The sequence below is a fragment of the Culex quinquefasciatus genome, chromosome 2 (genome assembly GCF_015732765.1).
Source record: "Culex quinquefasciatus strain JHB chromosome 2, VPISU_Cqui_1.0_pri_paternal, whole genome shotgun sequence".
Classification (NCBI taxonomy): Eukaryota; Metazoa; Arthropoda; class Insecta; order Diptera; family Culicidae; genus Culex; species Culex quinquefasciatus.
Window position 1 is genome coordinate 188936793 of NC_051862.1, and position 14993 is coordinate 188951785.

The following is a 14993-nucleotide window of genomic DNA, read 5'->3' on the forward strand; positions in this document are numbered from 1 at the left end:
ATACATTTAAGTAAGATCCGGCATCGAAAAAATACAAATATATCACTTAAGAGGTTATAACTCGAGACAGGGTTGCCAGATCTTCAATGTTGTGGACTCATTAGAAAGGTCTTTCAATTACCTAATTAACGATATGTCGAATGATGGATCCGGACATCGTTTACATACATTTAAGTGAGATCCGGCATCAAAAAAGTACAAATATATCACTTAAGAGGTCATAACTCGAGACAGGGTTGCCAGATCTTCAATGTTGTGGACTCATTGAAAAGGCCTTTCAATTACCTAACCAACGATATGTCGAATGATGAATCCGGACATCGTTTACATACATTTAAGTGAGATCCGGCATCAAAAAGTACAAATATATCACTTAAGTGGTCATAACTCGAGACAGGGTTGCCAGATCTTCAATGTTGTGGACTCATTAGAAAGGCCTTTCAATTACCTAACCAACGATATGTCGGATGATGGATCCGGACATCGTTTACATACATTTAAGTGAGATCCGGCATCAAAAAAGTACAAATATATCACTTAAGTGGTCATAACTCGAGATAGGGTTGCCAGATCTTCAATGTTGTAGACTCGTTAGAAAGGTCTTTTAATAACCTAACCAACGATATGTCGGATGATGGATCCGGACATCGTTTACATACATTTAAGTAAGATCCGGCATCGAAAAAATACAAATATATCACTTAAGAGGTTATAACTCGAGACAGGGTTGCCAGATCTTCAATATTGTGGACTCATTAGAAAGGTCTTTCAATTACCTAACCAACGATATGTCGAATGATGGATCCGGACATCGTTTACATACATTTAAGTGAGATCCGGCATCAAAAAAGTACAAATATATCACTTAAGTGGTCATAACTCGAGACAGGGTTGCCAGATCTTCAATGTTGTGGACTCGTTGGAAAGGTTTTCAATTACCTAACCAACGATGGGTCAGATGATGGATCCGGACATCGTTTACATACATTTAAGTAAGATCCGGCATCAAAAAAGTACAAATATATCACTTAAGTGGTCATAACTCGAGACAGGGTTGCCAGATCTTCAATGTTGTGGACTCGTTGGAAAGGTCTTTCAATTACCTAACCAACGATGGGTCGGATGATGGATCCGGACATCGTTTACATACATTTAAGTGAGATCCGGCATAAAAAAAGTACAAATATATCACTTAAGTGGTCATAACTCGAGACAGGGTTGCCAGATCTTCAATGTTGTGGACTCGTTGGAAAGGTCTTTCAATTACCTAACCAACGATAGGTCGGATGATGGATCCGGACATCGTTTACATACATTTAAGTGAGATCCGGATATATGTGAAAACACATTTTTATACATAACTTTTGAACTAGTTATCGAAACTTCAAACAATTCAATAGCGATGTATGGGACCCTAAACCAAGTCGAATGCAACTGGTTTGGTCAAAATTGGTTCAGCCAGTTCTGAGAAAACTCAGTGAGAATTTTGGTCACATACATACATACACACACACATACACACACACATACACACACACATACACACACACAGACATTTGTTCAGTTTTCGATTCTGAGTTGATATGTATACATGAAGGTGGGTCTTTGAGCTTTTGATAAAAAGTTCATTTTTAGAGCAGGATTATAGCCTTACCTCAGTGAGGAAGGCAAAACACTGAAGTTACAAGATTTATTCTTAATATTAAATCAAGTCCGTGGAAAATAACATAATATATAAGTGAGAACTCTAAGTACTATAATTGTAAACGTTTTAACTCTTATAAGAAATGCAGGCACAATTATTTGTTATTTTCTGAGATTTTTTTTACGGTCCCCCTCACCATTGCCTTTGATGGTTTTTATTTGGTCTGATTTCTGCCATTTGACTATTCTGCCGTTTGACTATTCTGCTGTTCTGCTGCTAATTAATTATTCTGCCATTCAACTCTCCTGTTAAATAATTATTCTGCCATTTGACATTCTGCCATTTAACTATTCTGCCATTCAACTCTTCTGCTAATTAATTATTCTGCCATTTGACTATTCTGCCATTTGACTATTCTGCCATTTGACTATTCTGCCAACTAACTATTCTGCCGTTTAATTTTCTGCCGTTTAATTTTCTGCTATTTATTTTTTCTGCTGATCAACTTTCTGCCATTTAATTTTCTGCTAATTAATTTTCTGCTAATTAATTTTTCTGCTTATTAACATTCTGCCATTTAACTTTTCTGCTTTTTGATTTTTCTGCCTTTTAATTTTTCTGCCTTTTGATTATTCGGCTCTTTGACTTATTCTGCCAATTAATTTTCTGCCTTTTAATTTTCTGCTGATTGATCTTTTCTGCCATTTAATATTCTGCCATTTGACCTATTCTGCTATTTGACCTTTCTGCCATGTGATTTTCTGCCATTTGGCATTCTGCCATTCGGCATTCTGCCGATCGGTTTTCTGCCGATTGACCCGACCCCCCTAGAATCAACCTACAGAAGTTCTCAGAAATGATTAAGACGAAACAGTTTAAAATTATTTATTCTTTATTCATTGCTCAATCGTTCGGAAAAAGTACACCTAATTCATGAATAAGTCTAGTAATAATAATAATCATAATAATAATAGCAATTTAAACGTTTTCACGTTTCCATCGTGGTCTAAGTTCTTACGAGCTAAGCATGGTTATTGTGGGATGTATGTATATAAGTTGTAAAGTGGCGTTCTTCTTTTGCTCACATTTACTGAGCAAAAGAGTTCATGCTTTGCACACGTAAACTATTTTTTTATATATAAATTTTATTACAAGGAAAAGAAAAATCAAAAAAGATTCTTACCAATGATCGGCTTTCCGATTGGCGCAAGTATGAAGTTGTCACGCGCGCTGCCGCCGAGCACCTTCTTATGACACAGATAGAAACTAAAACTTGGAATTTGTTGTTAAGTGGGTTGGTTTTTTTTTTTCGCTTACCAAGTTTGCTTTCGTCCGGCGATAGAATGAATTACACAAGATACTTCCGTAAACACAATCTACCACGAATAGATTTACTCTTTGCTGATGATCTGTTAAAATTGTTATTACTTGCATGTTTTTGTAGTGTTTAGTTTGCGTGTGTTAACTTGAAAGGGTAGCGCTTACGTACCCAGTTTTACTCGCTTCATCTGTCTGAAATTCACACTCTTCCTTTGTATCGTTAAACCACGCGGCAACGATCGTCAACCCCCGGGTAGCACATTGAGATTTATGCCAATTTGGACATTTCTTCCATCTAAAACTTACCGACCAAGGGTTGACGACCGCTGTGCGCTGGGGAACAATTGTTTAGTTAAGCTGGCTGGTCTATCGATTCAGTGTTGCGTCCAAAGATGGGTGATGTAGGTGTTTGGTAATGCTTACCGCCTGGATCTCTCCCGGGAGTACGAACGACGCCGCCGGCTGTCGCGGTCGCGGTCACTGCGATCCGAATGGCGGTCCCGGCTGCGCGAGCGGCGATCGCGGCTGAAAGGGAATTAAAACTCGCATGAAACTAACTTTCAATGGGTGAACAATCGCTAGCGCTGTATTCGTTTGGATAATTTGACGAACAAATTGTACAGATCGCGGTATGTGTTTCCCTTCGTAGAACCAACGCACGACTCATCCGCAGTTATTACCGGTAAGATTACCACCACAGTTGGCGCACTTGATGCGCAACTTTGTTTGTTCTGCGTTGTTCTCCAAATTCGACTTTTATGGCATTAAACATGATTCCGAGAGGTTTGTATCACCACACTTCACACAGTAGCTGCTATTCAATTCGAGAGCTTCTATCCAGGATATTCAAACGAATACACCGCACAGACTACAGTTCCAAAAGCAACGATACTTACCCTTCGCGACGTTCCGAGTGACGGCTACGCGAGCGTCTCTCGCGGCTTTTCGAGCGACGCCGTTCCGAACGCTCCGAGGACCGTCTACGATCCCGGTCGGAACCACCAGTGCGACTAAAAGAAACATCAAAATCAGTACATAATAATCACCGAGTAACACAAGCTTACCCATCGCGCCGCTCCCGCTCCTTGACCAGCGCTCTCGAGCGCCGATCTAGCTCGCGTCCACCGACGAACCGCGACCGCCGACCATCGTCGTAATCGTCGCGGCGCCCGTTCTTGCGCAGCTCCTTCTGCCGCGGCCCGGCCGTCTTCTCCAGCTCGATCAGCTTCTCGCGAATCGCTAGGAATCCCAAGTGTAGCTTACCCCCGAAATGGTCCGCCAGCCGGACGTCGTTGTCGTGGATGCCCAGATAGGCGGAGCAGACCTCGCACACGCGCAGCTTCTGCTGCTGGTAGCTGCTCGCCGGGATCGCACTGCGGTACTCCTGCTCGGCTTTGGCCTTCTTGGCGCGCAGCTCGTCGATCTCGGACATCAGCTTCATACTCTCCTCGACTTGGCCGGCCTCCCCGAGGGCTTCCGCCTTTGCAAGTTTCTTACCGATTTCCTCCGCCAGCTCGTGGACGGCGTTCGCCTTGGCGGCCACCTCCGTCGTCAGCTCCTCCTGAGTCTCGGCCAAGCGCTTTTTGGCCGCGTCCGTGCGCCGGTCGCAGTCGGCAATGAACGCCTGCAGGTGCTCCATGGCCTAGAGAGAAAGGGAGGGGATATCTTAGTCCTCCATCCGTGATACTCTGTAGACTCATTGCACTCACATCGACATCGTAGTAGTAGTCCTTGGATTTGGCCGCGTTCTCGTAGTCCGCCCGCAGTGCCAGGTCGTGCACCTTGGGACACTCGCCCAGGTCCATGCGCTACACGACCGAGAGAGAGACGGAAGAAAAGAGCAGAAGAGAGCGGGCGAGGATTAGGTTGTGATTGGAGTAAATTTGAGGGTTTCTATGATTGTTTGATAACTGTCTGTAAAAAAAACTTTTGTTATTAGGTAGTCCTGGTTCTGAAATTTCATCGTTCATTAAAAAATCTTAAACCCAATTCCAAAAAATCAATTCGATTCAAATCAATCTGGTTTGATCACACAATTTTAAGTTTGAAAATTCGAATTCCTTTTCTAAATATCGAAAGTAACTTTTTACTTTTTTTATTTATTCCTGAGAAGAGACATTTTTATTCACATTTTACTAACTTTCCAATTTGTATTATTGCCGCGATCAGGAAAAAGTTGAGATTTGTTGTTCTACGATCAGAAAAGTTTTTTAAAACAATGTTTTCTGATCCCTGGTAATGCTTTCTTTGTTATTTTTTACGATGAAATCACTTTGTGTTACGATTTTTATTTTATTTGTACAGTCAACAATTTGATTTAACTTTTGATGTGTATAAGACCATAATACATTTCCAATGTCAAGCTAATATTCTATTTATAAAAGCAAAAAAAAAAAACAAATGATGATTAGGACATTTGGATTGTTTACCTGCAAATTCATGAAAACAAAAGTTTGCAATAATAACACTAAATTTATATCATTTTACAATCGTTACAAGGATTGATATATTTTTTTCCCTTCGGATTTTAAGACCATTTAAATTTCCCCTAAACTGAAACTGTTATATATGTTATATAATTCAGTAAAAAATACTGATATACAAGAAAAGGTTGACTGACCGTGTTTAAAAAGGGATATCTGAAAATTATAAAAAAAAACTTTCAAATTTCTGATTACTGCAACAATAAACTTGAAAACGGTCAAAATCTATTATTTTTAGGGCCTTTTTAATATATTAAGTTTTTTTTGATTGAATTATTTTGAAAACACATTAGCAGTGTTGAAAATGAGTGATACAAAAAACTATCATTTGATGATTCTTGCATCAAAATATCAGAGGGTAACGCGATCGTCACTTTGTATCTATCTCGTGATAGCCAGCAAGAGCACTATCTCTTTATCACGCATTCTTTTGTCCCCCTTGAAGCACACTCGCCGAAGATTTTTTTTGATTTCTCAAAAAACGGCAATGATATAACGCGAAAGGGGGATTCGGAATTGACCACGGATTGCGTGCCGTTAAACTGCATTGGCAAATTTTGTTTCGTGGCGGCTTTTGCGGCTACGCTCTTTTGAGGAGGAATGATTGCGAATGTGGAAATGAGAGATAAAAAGAGAAAGTTTACACGGGATTGTGTAAACATCGGATAAAGACCGAAAATGGAGCACCCGATTCGAGTGGTAGAAATGACAGTTCTCCCCTAGGGAATACATTGAAGAAAAAAGCAAAAACTGCTCCAATGGAAGTGCTCCATTCTTGTTGCTGAGAATTTCGCGACAAAAAGAACTGCAGTGAAAATTGGAAGATGGGATTTCGGGCATGATAATTGTTCATGAGAACTTAAAGTTTGATATTTTTACAACCCTTCATATTTTGATGCAAAAAATAGCGAATAAAGACAAAAGACCTAATAAAACATTTTTTTGTAACCTAATAAAACAATTTGGCAAAATACCTAATAAAACATACATTTGTGTAATTGAGATTCTGTCGTTTCCATGATAAATTACATGAAATGTAAAAACAAATAGGAGAAAATCACCTTTAACATTTATTTTCGAGTTCTTTCCGGTTTTTTCAATTGTTTCTTTCCATTCTTTTTTTTCCTTTATTCAATTCTGTGAATTCATTCATCATTCAATTATCGTCTTCGAAAAAAATCCTTCTTCGTTTCAAGTAACAAAAAAAAATCCAACTTAAAAATCTGTCGCACAGATCACGCGATACCGGTTAAATTTTTATGTTAGGAAAGGAGGCGTTTTGCGGGTTTACTCACCAAAACAATGGCAACACTACCGACACCAAGTTCCCACGAGAACCCTTTGGCGAACCTATCCCATTGCTCAACATTTTGGGGTATTTTTTTTTCGATATCATACATACATACATAGTGTAGCGCTCGATCTAACACGAAGAAGGGTGGGTTGTCGAAACCAGTGTGTGGATTTATTTGAAATTAGAAAACCACAAGTAGTCTGAGTAGCTATTTAGTTTGGTTTAAAATTGTATGATTTTGTGTTTTTTTTTTTTTTTTTGTTCAACAAGTTATACGTACGATTGGTCCTCAACATAATACATACATACTCTATATCTGGCGGCCAATTCGAGGGACTACAGCGCGCGGCTCAACTCGTCGGCTGAGGAAAACAAAACGTTGCGGAAGAATGGGGGAAGATCCCTTGCGCAGTGTACAACAATATACTTTGCCGACATACGATCAATTTGCGAAGTAACATTAACAATCTCAGTCTAATTAAATCGGGTGAAGGAAATCAACGTTACAAAGAGAAAAAGGTATTACGGTCTGTTTTTTTTTTTTTTTTTCTAGTACATACCCAAAACGGCTAGTTTTGAAGTGCCTTCGAACGCGATGACGACGATGGTGAATTTTGCAAGATTTTTTTTATACGTACCCATCAATTTTTAGAATGTTTACAGAACGCTATTGCAGACACGAATTACACAGTGGTTGGACATCACTAAGAATATCTAAATACAGTCACTCGAGATTCTGAAGTGGTTAGTGTAGCTAACATAAGTTTTGTTTTTGGTAACGTTTGGCCAACAAACCTAGTGAGCAAGGTTGTTAATCGATAAAATTATCGTCTGACGATAAAGATAATGGTTATCGTTACCATCGGGACGATAAAGTTAATATATCGTTATCGTTATTTCAATGATTCTATCGGCGATAATCTTATCGCCGATAATTGAGCGATAACTCATTTTTTAAATCTTTCTAAAATCGATTAACCCTCTACCGCCCAAATTTTTTTTGAAAATTTTTATTTTTCCCTTGTTCAGGAGGTCATTTTGAGCAACTTTTGTTCTACGAAAAACTTTAATTCTCTTGTTTTTTGTTTTTCTTTTGTCATTTTTAATATTTTAATTTGCATTTATCTTGTTTAGTTTATGTTTGTTTTTGGTAGTATTTGGCCTATTCTTCCACCTCCTATCATTACATTTTGCCTATATAATTTTTTAAAGTTTTTTATCAATTTTTTGCCTGTTTCTCACATTTTCTGCTATAAAATGGCACCATCATCATTTCAATTGTAAAAAAAAATGCGTAAAGGCATAGTCTGGGACACTAGAAAAATTACTGCATACTTCTTTCTACTTAAAATATAGGAAATGTTTGTAAGAAACACAGAAAAACTTGACCCCTAAAAAATTACATTTTCAAAAACATTGGCAAAGTCACATAAAACAAGTAAAACTTCCAACCCGTAAATTTTCTAAAATTGTAATAGTTCTTCTTTCCAATGCTTTTGAAAGATCAAAAATTGGGTACTAAAGCCCTATGTAAATTTTTATGTACAACGGTCAAAAACACGATTTAAAACCATTTCTGATCACTTTTTTTTCATTTTAATGCAAATTTTTTTTTTGACAAGACAACATTTTTTCGGTAGATCAACTATGGTCCCCTTGGAACGAGCTGTCAAGTAGGAACTTTTCTGTCAAGAAGGACTGCGAGTTTAATTTTTCTAAATTGATTTAAAAATCAATTTTAAACTCTTTGTGGTCGTACAAAGGGTCATTTTACTCAGAAAAATAAGCTTTATCGCTGTAAACAATAATATCAGCAATCTGAGCTTCATTTTAGGACCCAATTGGTAGAAAAATGGATTTTTGGAGATTTTTTTTAAATCGAAGCCCGTCTAAAGGCGGGGTTGGGCTGTAGAGGGTTAGTTCATCTATATCATGTTTCAATACTATCACTAAGAATACATTTTTTGAAAATCTAGAAAATTTCAAAAAGTACTCAAATTTGTTCACAAAAAAGCGATTTTTTTCGAAAATACTTAAAATTTCAAAATATGCAAAATGAATCGAAATGTTGTATGCTTTTTCACTTTATTAGAGTTTTTTTTTTGGAAACTACTAAATTTTTCACAAATAATCGTATTTTTTTTCGAATATAATCCAATTTAAAAAAAATTGCAATATGGGTATGCTTTTTCACTTTATTGGTTTTTTTTAATTCCAAAAATTACACACATTCAAATTGTGAATGCTTCATATAAAATTTGCGTCGTTTGATACCCATATTGCAAATTAAAAGCAAATTGAGTATTTTCGAAAAAAATATGGTATTTTGTGAAAATTTCAGTATTTTACAAAAAAAATCTCTAATAAATTGAAAAAGCAAATAAAATTTTGCTTCGTTTAATACCCATATTGCATATTTTAAAAATGTGAGTACTTTCGAAAAAAAATCGAATTTGTGAAAATTATGTTTTTTTTTTCAAAAAAATCTAATAAAAAGAAAAGCATGCAAAATTTCGCTTCGGTTGATACCTATTTTGCAAATTATAAAAAATTTAGTACCCCAAAAAAAAGATATTTTGTGAACAATTTTGAGTACATATTTTACTTTGAAACTTACTAGATTTTCAAAAAAAGTATTCTTAAAGAAACCAAAAAAAATAACATAATATAGTTGAATGAATCGGTTTTAGAAAGATTTTAAAAATGATTTATCGTTCATAATCGGCGATAAGATTATCCCCGATAGAATTAAGGCCGTTGCAAAAAAAATTATAAAGTTTATGTCACCTCTGGTTCGGTTCGAAAAATCACGGGGCAAAAAAAAATGTTGTTTAACTTCAAAATTTTAAATGAAATGGAACTCTAACCAACTGAAAACAATTAGAAATGCATTTCTCTGCGTTTAAAATCATATTAAGCATGTCTGAAATCGATCAAAAATATTTTCAATTTTTGTGGAAATTCAATGCAAAACGTTTTTTTTTTTTGCGGCGAAAAAAAAACAAGCAGCTCTAAAGTGATTTAGAATTTTTAAATCCAAGATGGCGGCCAAAATGGCGGTGATGACATATTGAAAAAAAATATTTTTCAATTTAAAAAACAATCAAATATTAAAATTTAAATGAATGCGGTCGCAGAACTCGAATTTGATGTTAAAAGTAAAAAAAAGTTTTTTGGTCGTGTTTCGATTATCCGAAGTCCTATACAAACCTTCGGATAATCGAACTTCGAATAATCGAGGCTTCGGATAATTGAGTCTGGACTGAACTTACTTTTCCTGTCATTATCGAGCAACGAAACGGCCTACTTTTCTCTACAAAAATAACAGAATGGAAAATGGATACCTTTTAAAACCAGTGTTGAAAAGTTCTACTCTTAGCACTGAAATATCGAAAAGTAACATTTTTCAATATTTTTTGTTTTGATCGGGGAATTTACTTAACACATGGATGTTCGGCATAATATTCCGTTCAAAAAGCGTTTTATAGAATTGCAAAAAAAAATTGCAAAAATCGTTGCAAAAAGATGACTTTTGCAGCACGAGTCATTCATTTACCCAACGAGTTTGACCGAGTTGGATACATACGACGAGTGCTGAAATAATCAAGTTTTGCAACGAGTTCCATACAACATTTTTTGCAATAGAGTTATCTACGTGCGCATGTATTGCGTGTACGTACACGATGGATTTCTAGGTTAAAATTTGTACCCGCCAGCAAAAACAAATGGTAAACTAGTGTGCGTGAGATCGGGCTTAGATAACTCTATTCCAAAAAACACACACTGAGTGAAATTTTATGTCAAATTTTCATGTATTTTGTCAATAAATCGTTTAAATCAAAAAAAATGTTAAAAGGTGTTACTTTTCGAAATAAGTGCTGAAAAGTTCAACTTTTCAGCACCCATTTGAGTGCTGAAAAGTAGAACTTTTCAGTGTTTATTTTGAAACTGTTGCTATTCGATTCTGTTATTTTTGGTACAGAAAAGTAGGCTATTTCGTCGTTCAAGAATGACAGGAAAAGTAAGTAGTTTCACGAAGGAATTGCAAAAATAACTTTTTTACAGTTTAAAGCACCAGAAAATACCTTCTAAACAACATTCAAAAAGTCAACTTTTCAGTGAGCTACACTAACCAACATCAAGCATCTCAGTGCGAGCAAAAAACCACACTCCTCTGACTCTCGACAAAACATTACGCACAAAACTCGTCTCGCGGCAAACTTTCCTAACAACACCACATTCTGACATTGATGTTGAAGTTTGAAAGCTCTCTCTCTCTCTCTCGTTCCGTTTTGCGCAAAATAGAAGGAAGGAAGAAAACTAAACACTTACGTAAACAGCGACCCCCGCCAGCAGGTGTGTGTGTGCAAAATGTTGGACTTAATGTGCCTTCAACGCGGACTCAATACAGTTTAGCAAAGAAAAGGAAAGATCCTGCTTGAAAGAGGAGGTACAATACAAAATCGCTTGTGTTTGGTTTTTTTTTTTTGGGTTTCTTTGAGAGAGGATGATCTCGCTTCAAAAAAGGTACTTACGATCATCGGATCAGAGCGACATCTCCGCCGCCACACCACCTCAGCAGGTATTTTACATTACTTTATCTTTTTTTTTTGTTTTTGTTTCAAACAACCAAATTGGCACATTTGCCATCAAAAACTGAACATTACTGAGTGAGTGTTGGGGGAGAGGCGACGTGTCTGCAATAAAATCAGAGGGGTGGACATTTGGTTTCGTCTGGCAAGAAGGCGGGTCAGTCGGTGGGGAAGGGGATGGGGCTTATCCTAACGCTACTGAAGGCACATTCGTGGTTTCGGTTCGACGTTAAATCTGGCTCTGCCTGCTCGCGTCGCAGCCGCGGTTCGATCAATCAAAATGTGAGGTGGGGTGGAGAAGAAATGGTTACGGAGTGCGTTCGCATCTCAGCGACTTACCGTGGATTGCAGGATCTCATGAGGGCAGCAGCCTAACAAAAAACTCTTACATACTTTGTTGTCGTAGAATTTGGTCGAATAGCGATTGGTTTCACCTGGGGAATAACAAGAGAAAAACAACGTTAAAGCATGTAAATAATTGTTAATCAAAATGAATAAGCGCAATCAGCAAATAAGCTTTAAAAAATATTACCACTGAGACGATTTCTTTGTCACTTCGTCCAACTAAAAATCGAGGTGATGTGTAATATCAAGCAAAACCATATAAATAAACCAATGTTAGTTTGTAAATAAGCAGTCTATACTGCTCATTCTAATTGTGAAAATTCACTGATGTGAATTTGTGAATTTGTGAATCATTTTCAAAGAAAATTGATCATTACTCTTAAATGCTCTGTATTTAGTTCAATTTTACGTGAACTGTTACTTGAGCAAAAGGGATAGACTGCTTGTTTACAAACGCAGATTCGCCCTATTGACTGTTACTACGGATCTGTTCCAAAACGAATCATCATTTGGAAGGCCCTGAAGGAATTTTTAATATAAATCAAATGTGTCCAACAATTTATCAATTTTGATTTTTTTTCATTGATTTTAAAAATTTTAAATTATAAAAATCATCAATACCTATACCAATAATTCTTCCCTGGGCCTTGTAAAGTCAAGGGGCATGATTTGATCCTAGTGCATTAGTTAAAATTTGGGTATATATTCTTTTTTATAAGCACTATGGACACCACTTCATGCTACGATAACTCGCTTTGCCGCAGCCCCAGGGCTTAAGCGTTGACCGATAAGCTGTCTTCGTGAACTAGGTAGTTCTCCGATAGTGAAAATATCACAATTGCACAAGACACCGCTGCTTCTGTGACTTTTTCACTATCACAATGTGGGATTTAGGTTGGGACTTCAGGATAGTACAATTAATTTGTTGCTTAGCATTAGCATTTAAAATAAATCTGTATTCTTTCAAAATCCATTTAAAGTTAAAGTTAGTTGCAATAGTTAAGTTAGAGTAATGCTGTCAATAAACTTTGATTGTTGTAGAATACCAGGCATTCTTTTATGACAAATTGTCCATGGAGTCTCGATCAATCAATAATGTAGTGATATCGGACAAAATTCGTTGATCTGTTGAACTAACGGTTTTCGGATTATGGTTGTATCGACCATTGTTGCGAATCGAGGAACTACGGAAATTTTGACGTAAATGGCCATTTCTTTTTCAAATCGTGATTTCTATCCTATTTGTATATCAGTTCTGATTTTTTTTATTGTTTTTGATAGAAGTACAACTACAACAGTTGAAGGAATGTTTAGTTTTGAACATTAAGTTTAGAGGATTTTAGATTAAAGTTTAGATTTTCAATCCAAAGTAGTTAGCAAATGAACATTTGGACTTATATGAATAATTGAACATTTTGGACTTATGAATAACACACAACTGTGCATTTATTCTAGAGTCAGATCCATACAGCGTCAGTGTTTATTTGGTCGAAGTGTACTAATTCATTGGCAGATCTGATTCTAGTTGTAATGTACGACAAGACTACTGACGGACGTGATAGGACGAGGGCCCAGTTTAGAGGTTTCAACATCAACGATGTGCGGCTGGACCACCCTCCCAAAAAAAAAATACCTATACCAATAATTCTTAAATACATAAATTGCTTAGTTCTTAAATTACTGATTTTCTAATTTCCTAAATTTCTCAATTCCTTAATCCCTGATTCCTAAATTCTTATATTCCTCGATTCTTCAGCTCCTAAATCTTTAAATTCCTAAATTCCTTAATTCCTTAATTCTAAAGTCTTAAAGTTTTTATGTTTTAAAGTCTAAAGTTGTCTTAAGGCTTTAAAAGGTATCATTCCCGGTCGGCCATTTGGCGACCATGATTGTTTTAGAAAACATTCAAATCTTGAGTCAGGAATGTATCAATCAAAGTATGGTTTTCTTTTTGTTGTTTGTAGAGAATTAAAAATAATTTTTGGAGTTTTCGAATTTCAGAATTATACATTTTTAAATTCTTGAATTTTATAATTTTTTAAGTTATCTTAGATTTTTTTTGTTTTTTTTTTTATTTTTAGATTTTTTTTAGTTTTAGATTTTTTTTATTTATAAATTTTTAATATTCCAATTTTTAAAATGTTTAGTTGTCTTAATCTTTGAACTTTGAATTTTTTTAATTGTTAATATTTTTATAAAAGATTTAAATAAATATTAAATCATTGCATCATTGAGTCTTTTAAATTTTGAGTATATATTGATCTCTGGTAAGTTTGCAATACGTTTTTCTTTGAAACAAATGAAATTGTCATTGTTTTTTTAGCAAACAGTTTTTATACGACGTTCAGGCGCTTAGGATCTTTTGAAAACAAACCCGAGATTTGTTTTTTTGCAAATTCTGAATATCAGATTTTATAAAAGTTGATATTTTGATTTCATTTTTCATTTTTTTTTTTTAGATTTTTAATTTACAGAATTTGTAAATTTTATCGCCAGAAAATTATGTCCAATAAACCAAATTTCCAGTTTCTGCTTTTAGGGTGTTTTTAAAACTGTCTTGAGTCAGGGGTATTTAAAAACACCCAAAAAGCAAAAAATTAAAATTTGGTATCGTTTATTGAACCTTTTAAAAAAAACTCCAGATTTCAAGATTCTGGTTTTTGAGGTAGTTCTGGATTAATTTTGGATTAATATTACCTATTTTATCGAGTACAACATTCTTTGTGTTTGTGTTGTTTTCAGTCTTATTTTAATAAGCAAATTCTGCATATTCTGCTGCGTACTGCGAATCTTTTTTTCGGGACATCCTAATTTTAGCGTAAATAAAGGAATTCAAAAAATGCAATATCGCAATAAATAAAATAAGTGCAACTAAATTATATTACTGTAAACCAAATTGTCCCTCAAAAATATGTTCAGAGTTCCTAATATCCATGAAACATAATTTACAGAAACATTCCGCACTAAATTTTTCAACTTTCCCTCCCGTGCCACACCACGGGCAAAAACAAACATGGACGACCAATCAGCTCTAATCAGGAAAATTTCTACTCACCATTTCTTGATGTTCCCATGAGCTGGTCCAGCATCGCCCGCATCTGATCGTGTGCCGTCATCGTTTCGCAGCTGGTTCCCACAACCTTCCAAGTGGCCAAACGGGTGCAAAATCCGGAAAAATTCACTCCAAAATCTTTTCAACTCCGCAGCAACGAAAAGCACAGCCGCCTCACACGCACAGCAAAATTAGATTTATTGCCCGTTTTCTGCGGTTTGACAGCTGTCGGCGTTTGACAGAACGATGTTCGAAAGTTTTT

The 14993-nt window shown here is 35.9% G+C and overlaps 1 protein-coding gene across 1 annotated transcript; it reads right to left on the reverse strand.

Moving 5' to 3' along the window:
- Positions 1–2522: 2522 nt before the first annotated feature.
- LOC6035265 (putative RNA-binding protein Luc7-like 2) lies at positions 2523–14936 on the reverse strand. The gene is made up of 6 exons (XM_001845435.2): positions 14735–14936; positions 11674–11768; positions 4675–4773; positions 4030–4607; positions 3862–3975; positions 2523–3490 (listed from the first exon to the last, which is right to left on the reverse strand). The coding sequence occupies exons 1-6, from the start codon at positions 14793–14795 to the stop codon at positions 3385–3387; spliced, it is 1053 nt and encodes a 350-aa protein (XP_001845487.1). The 5' UTR covers positions 14796–14936; the 3' UTR covers positions 2523–3384.
- Between the last annotated feature and the right edge of the window lie 57 nt (positions 14937–14993).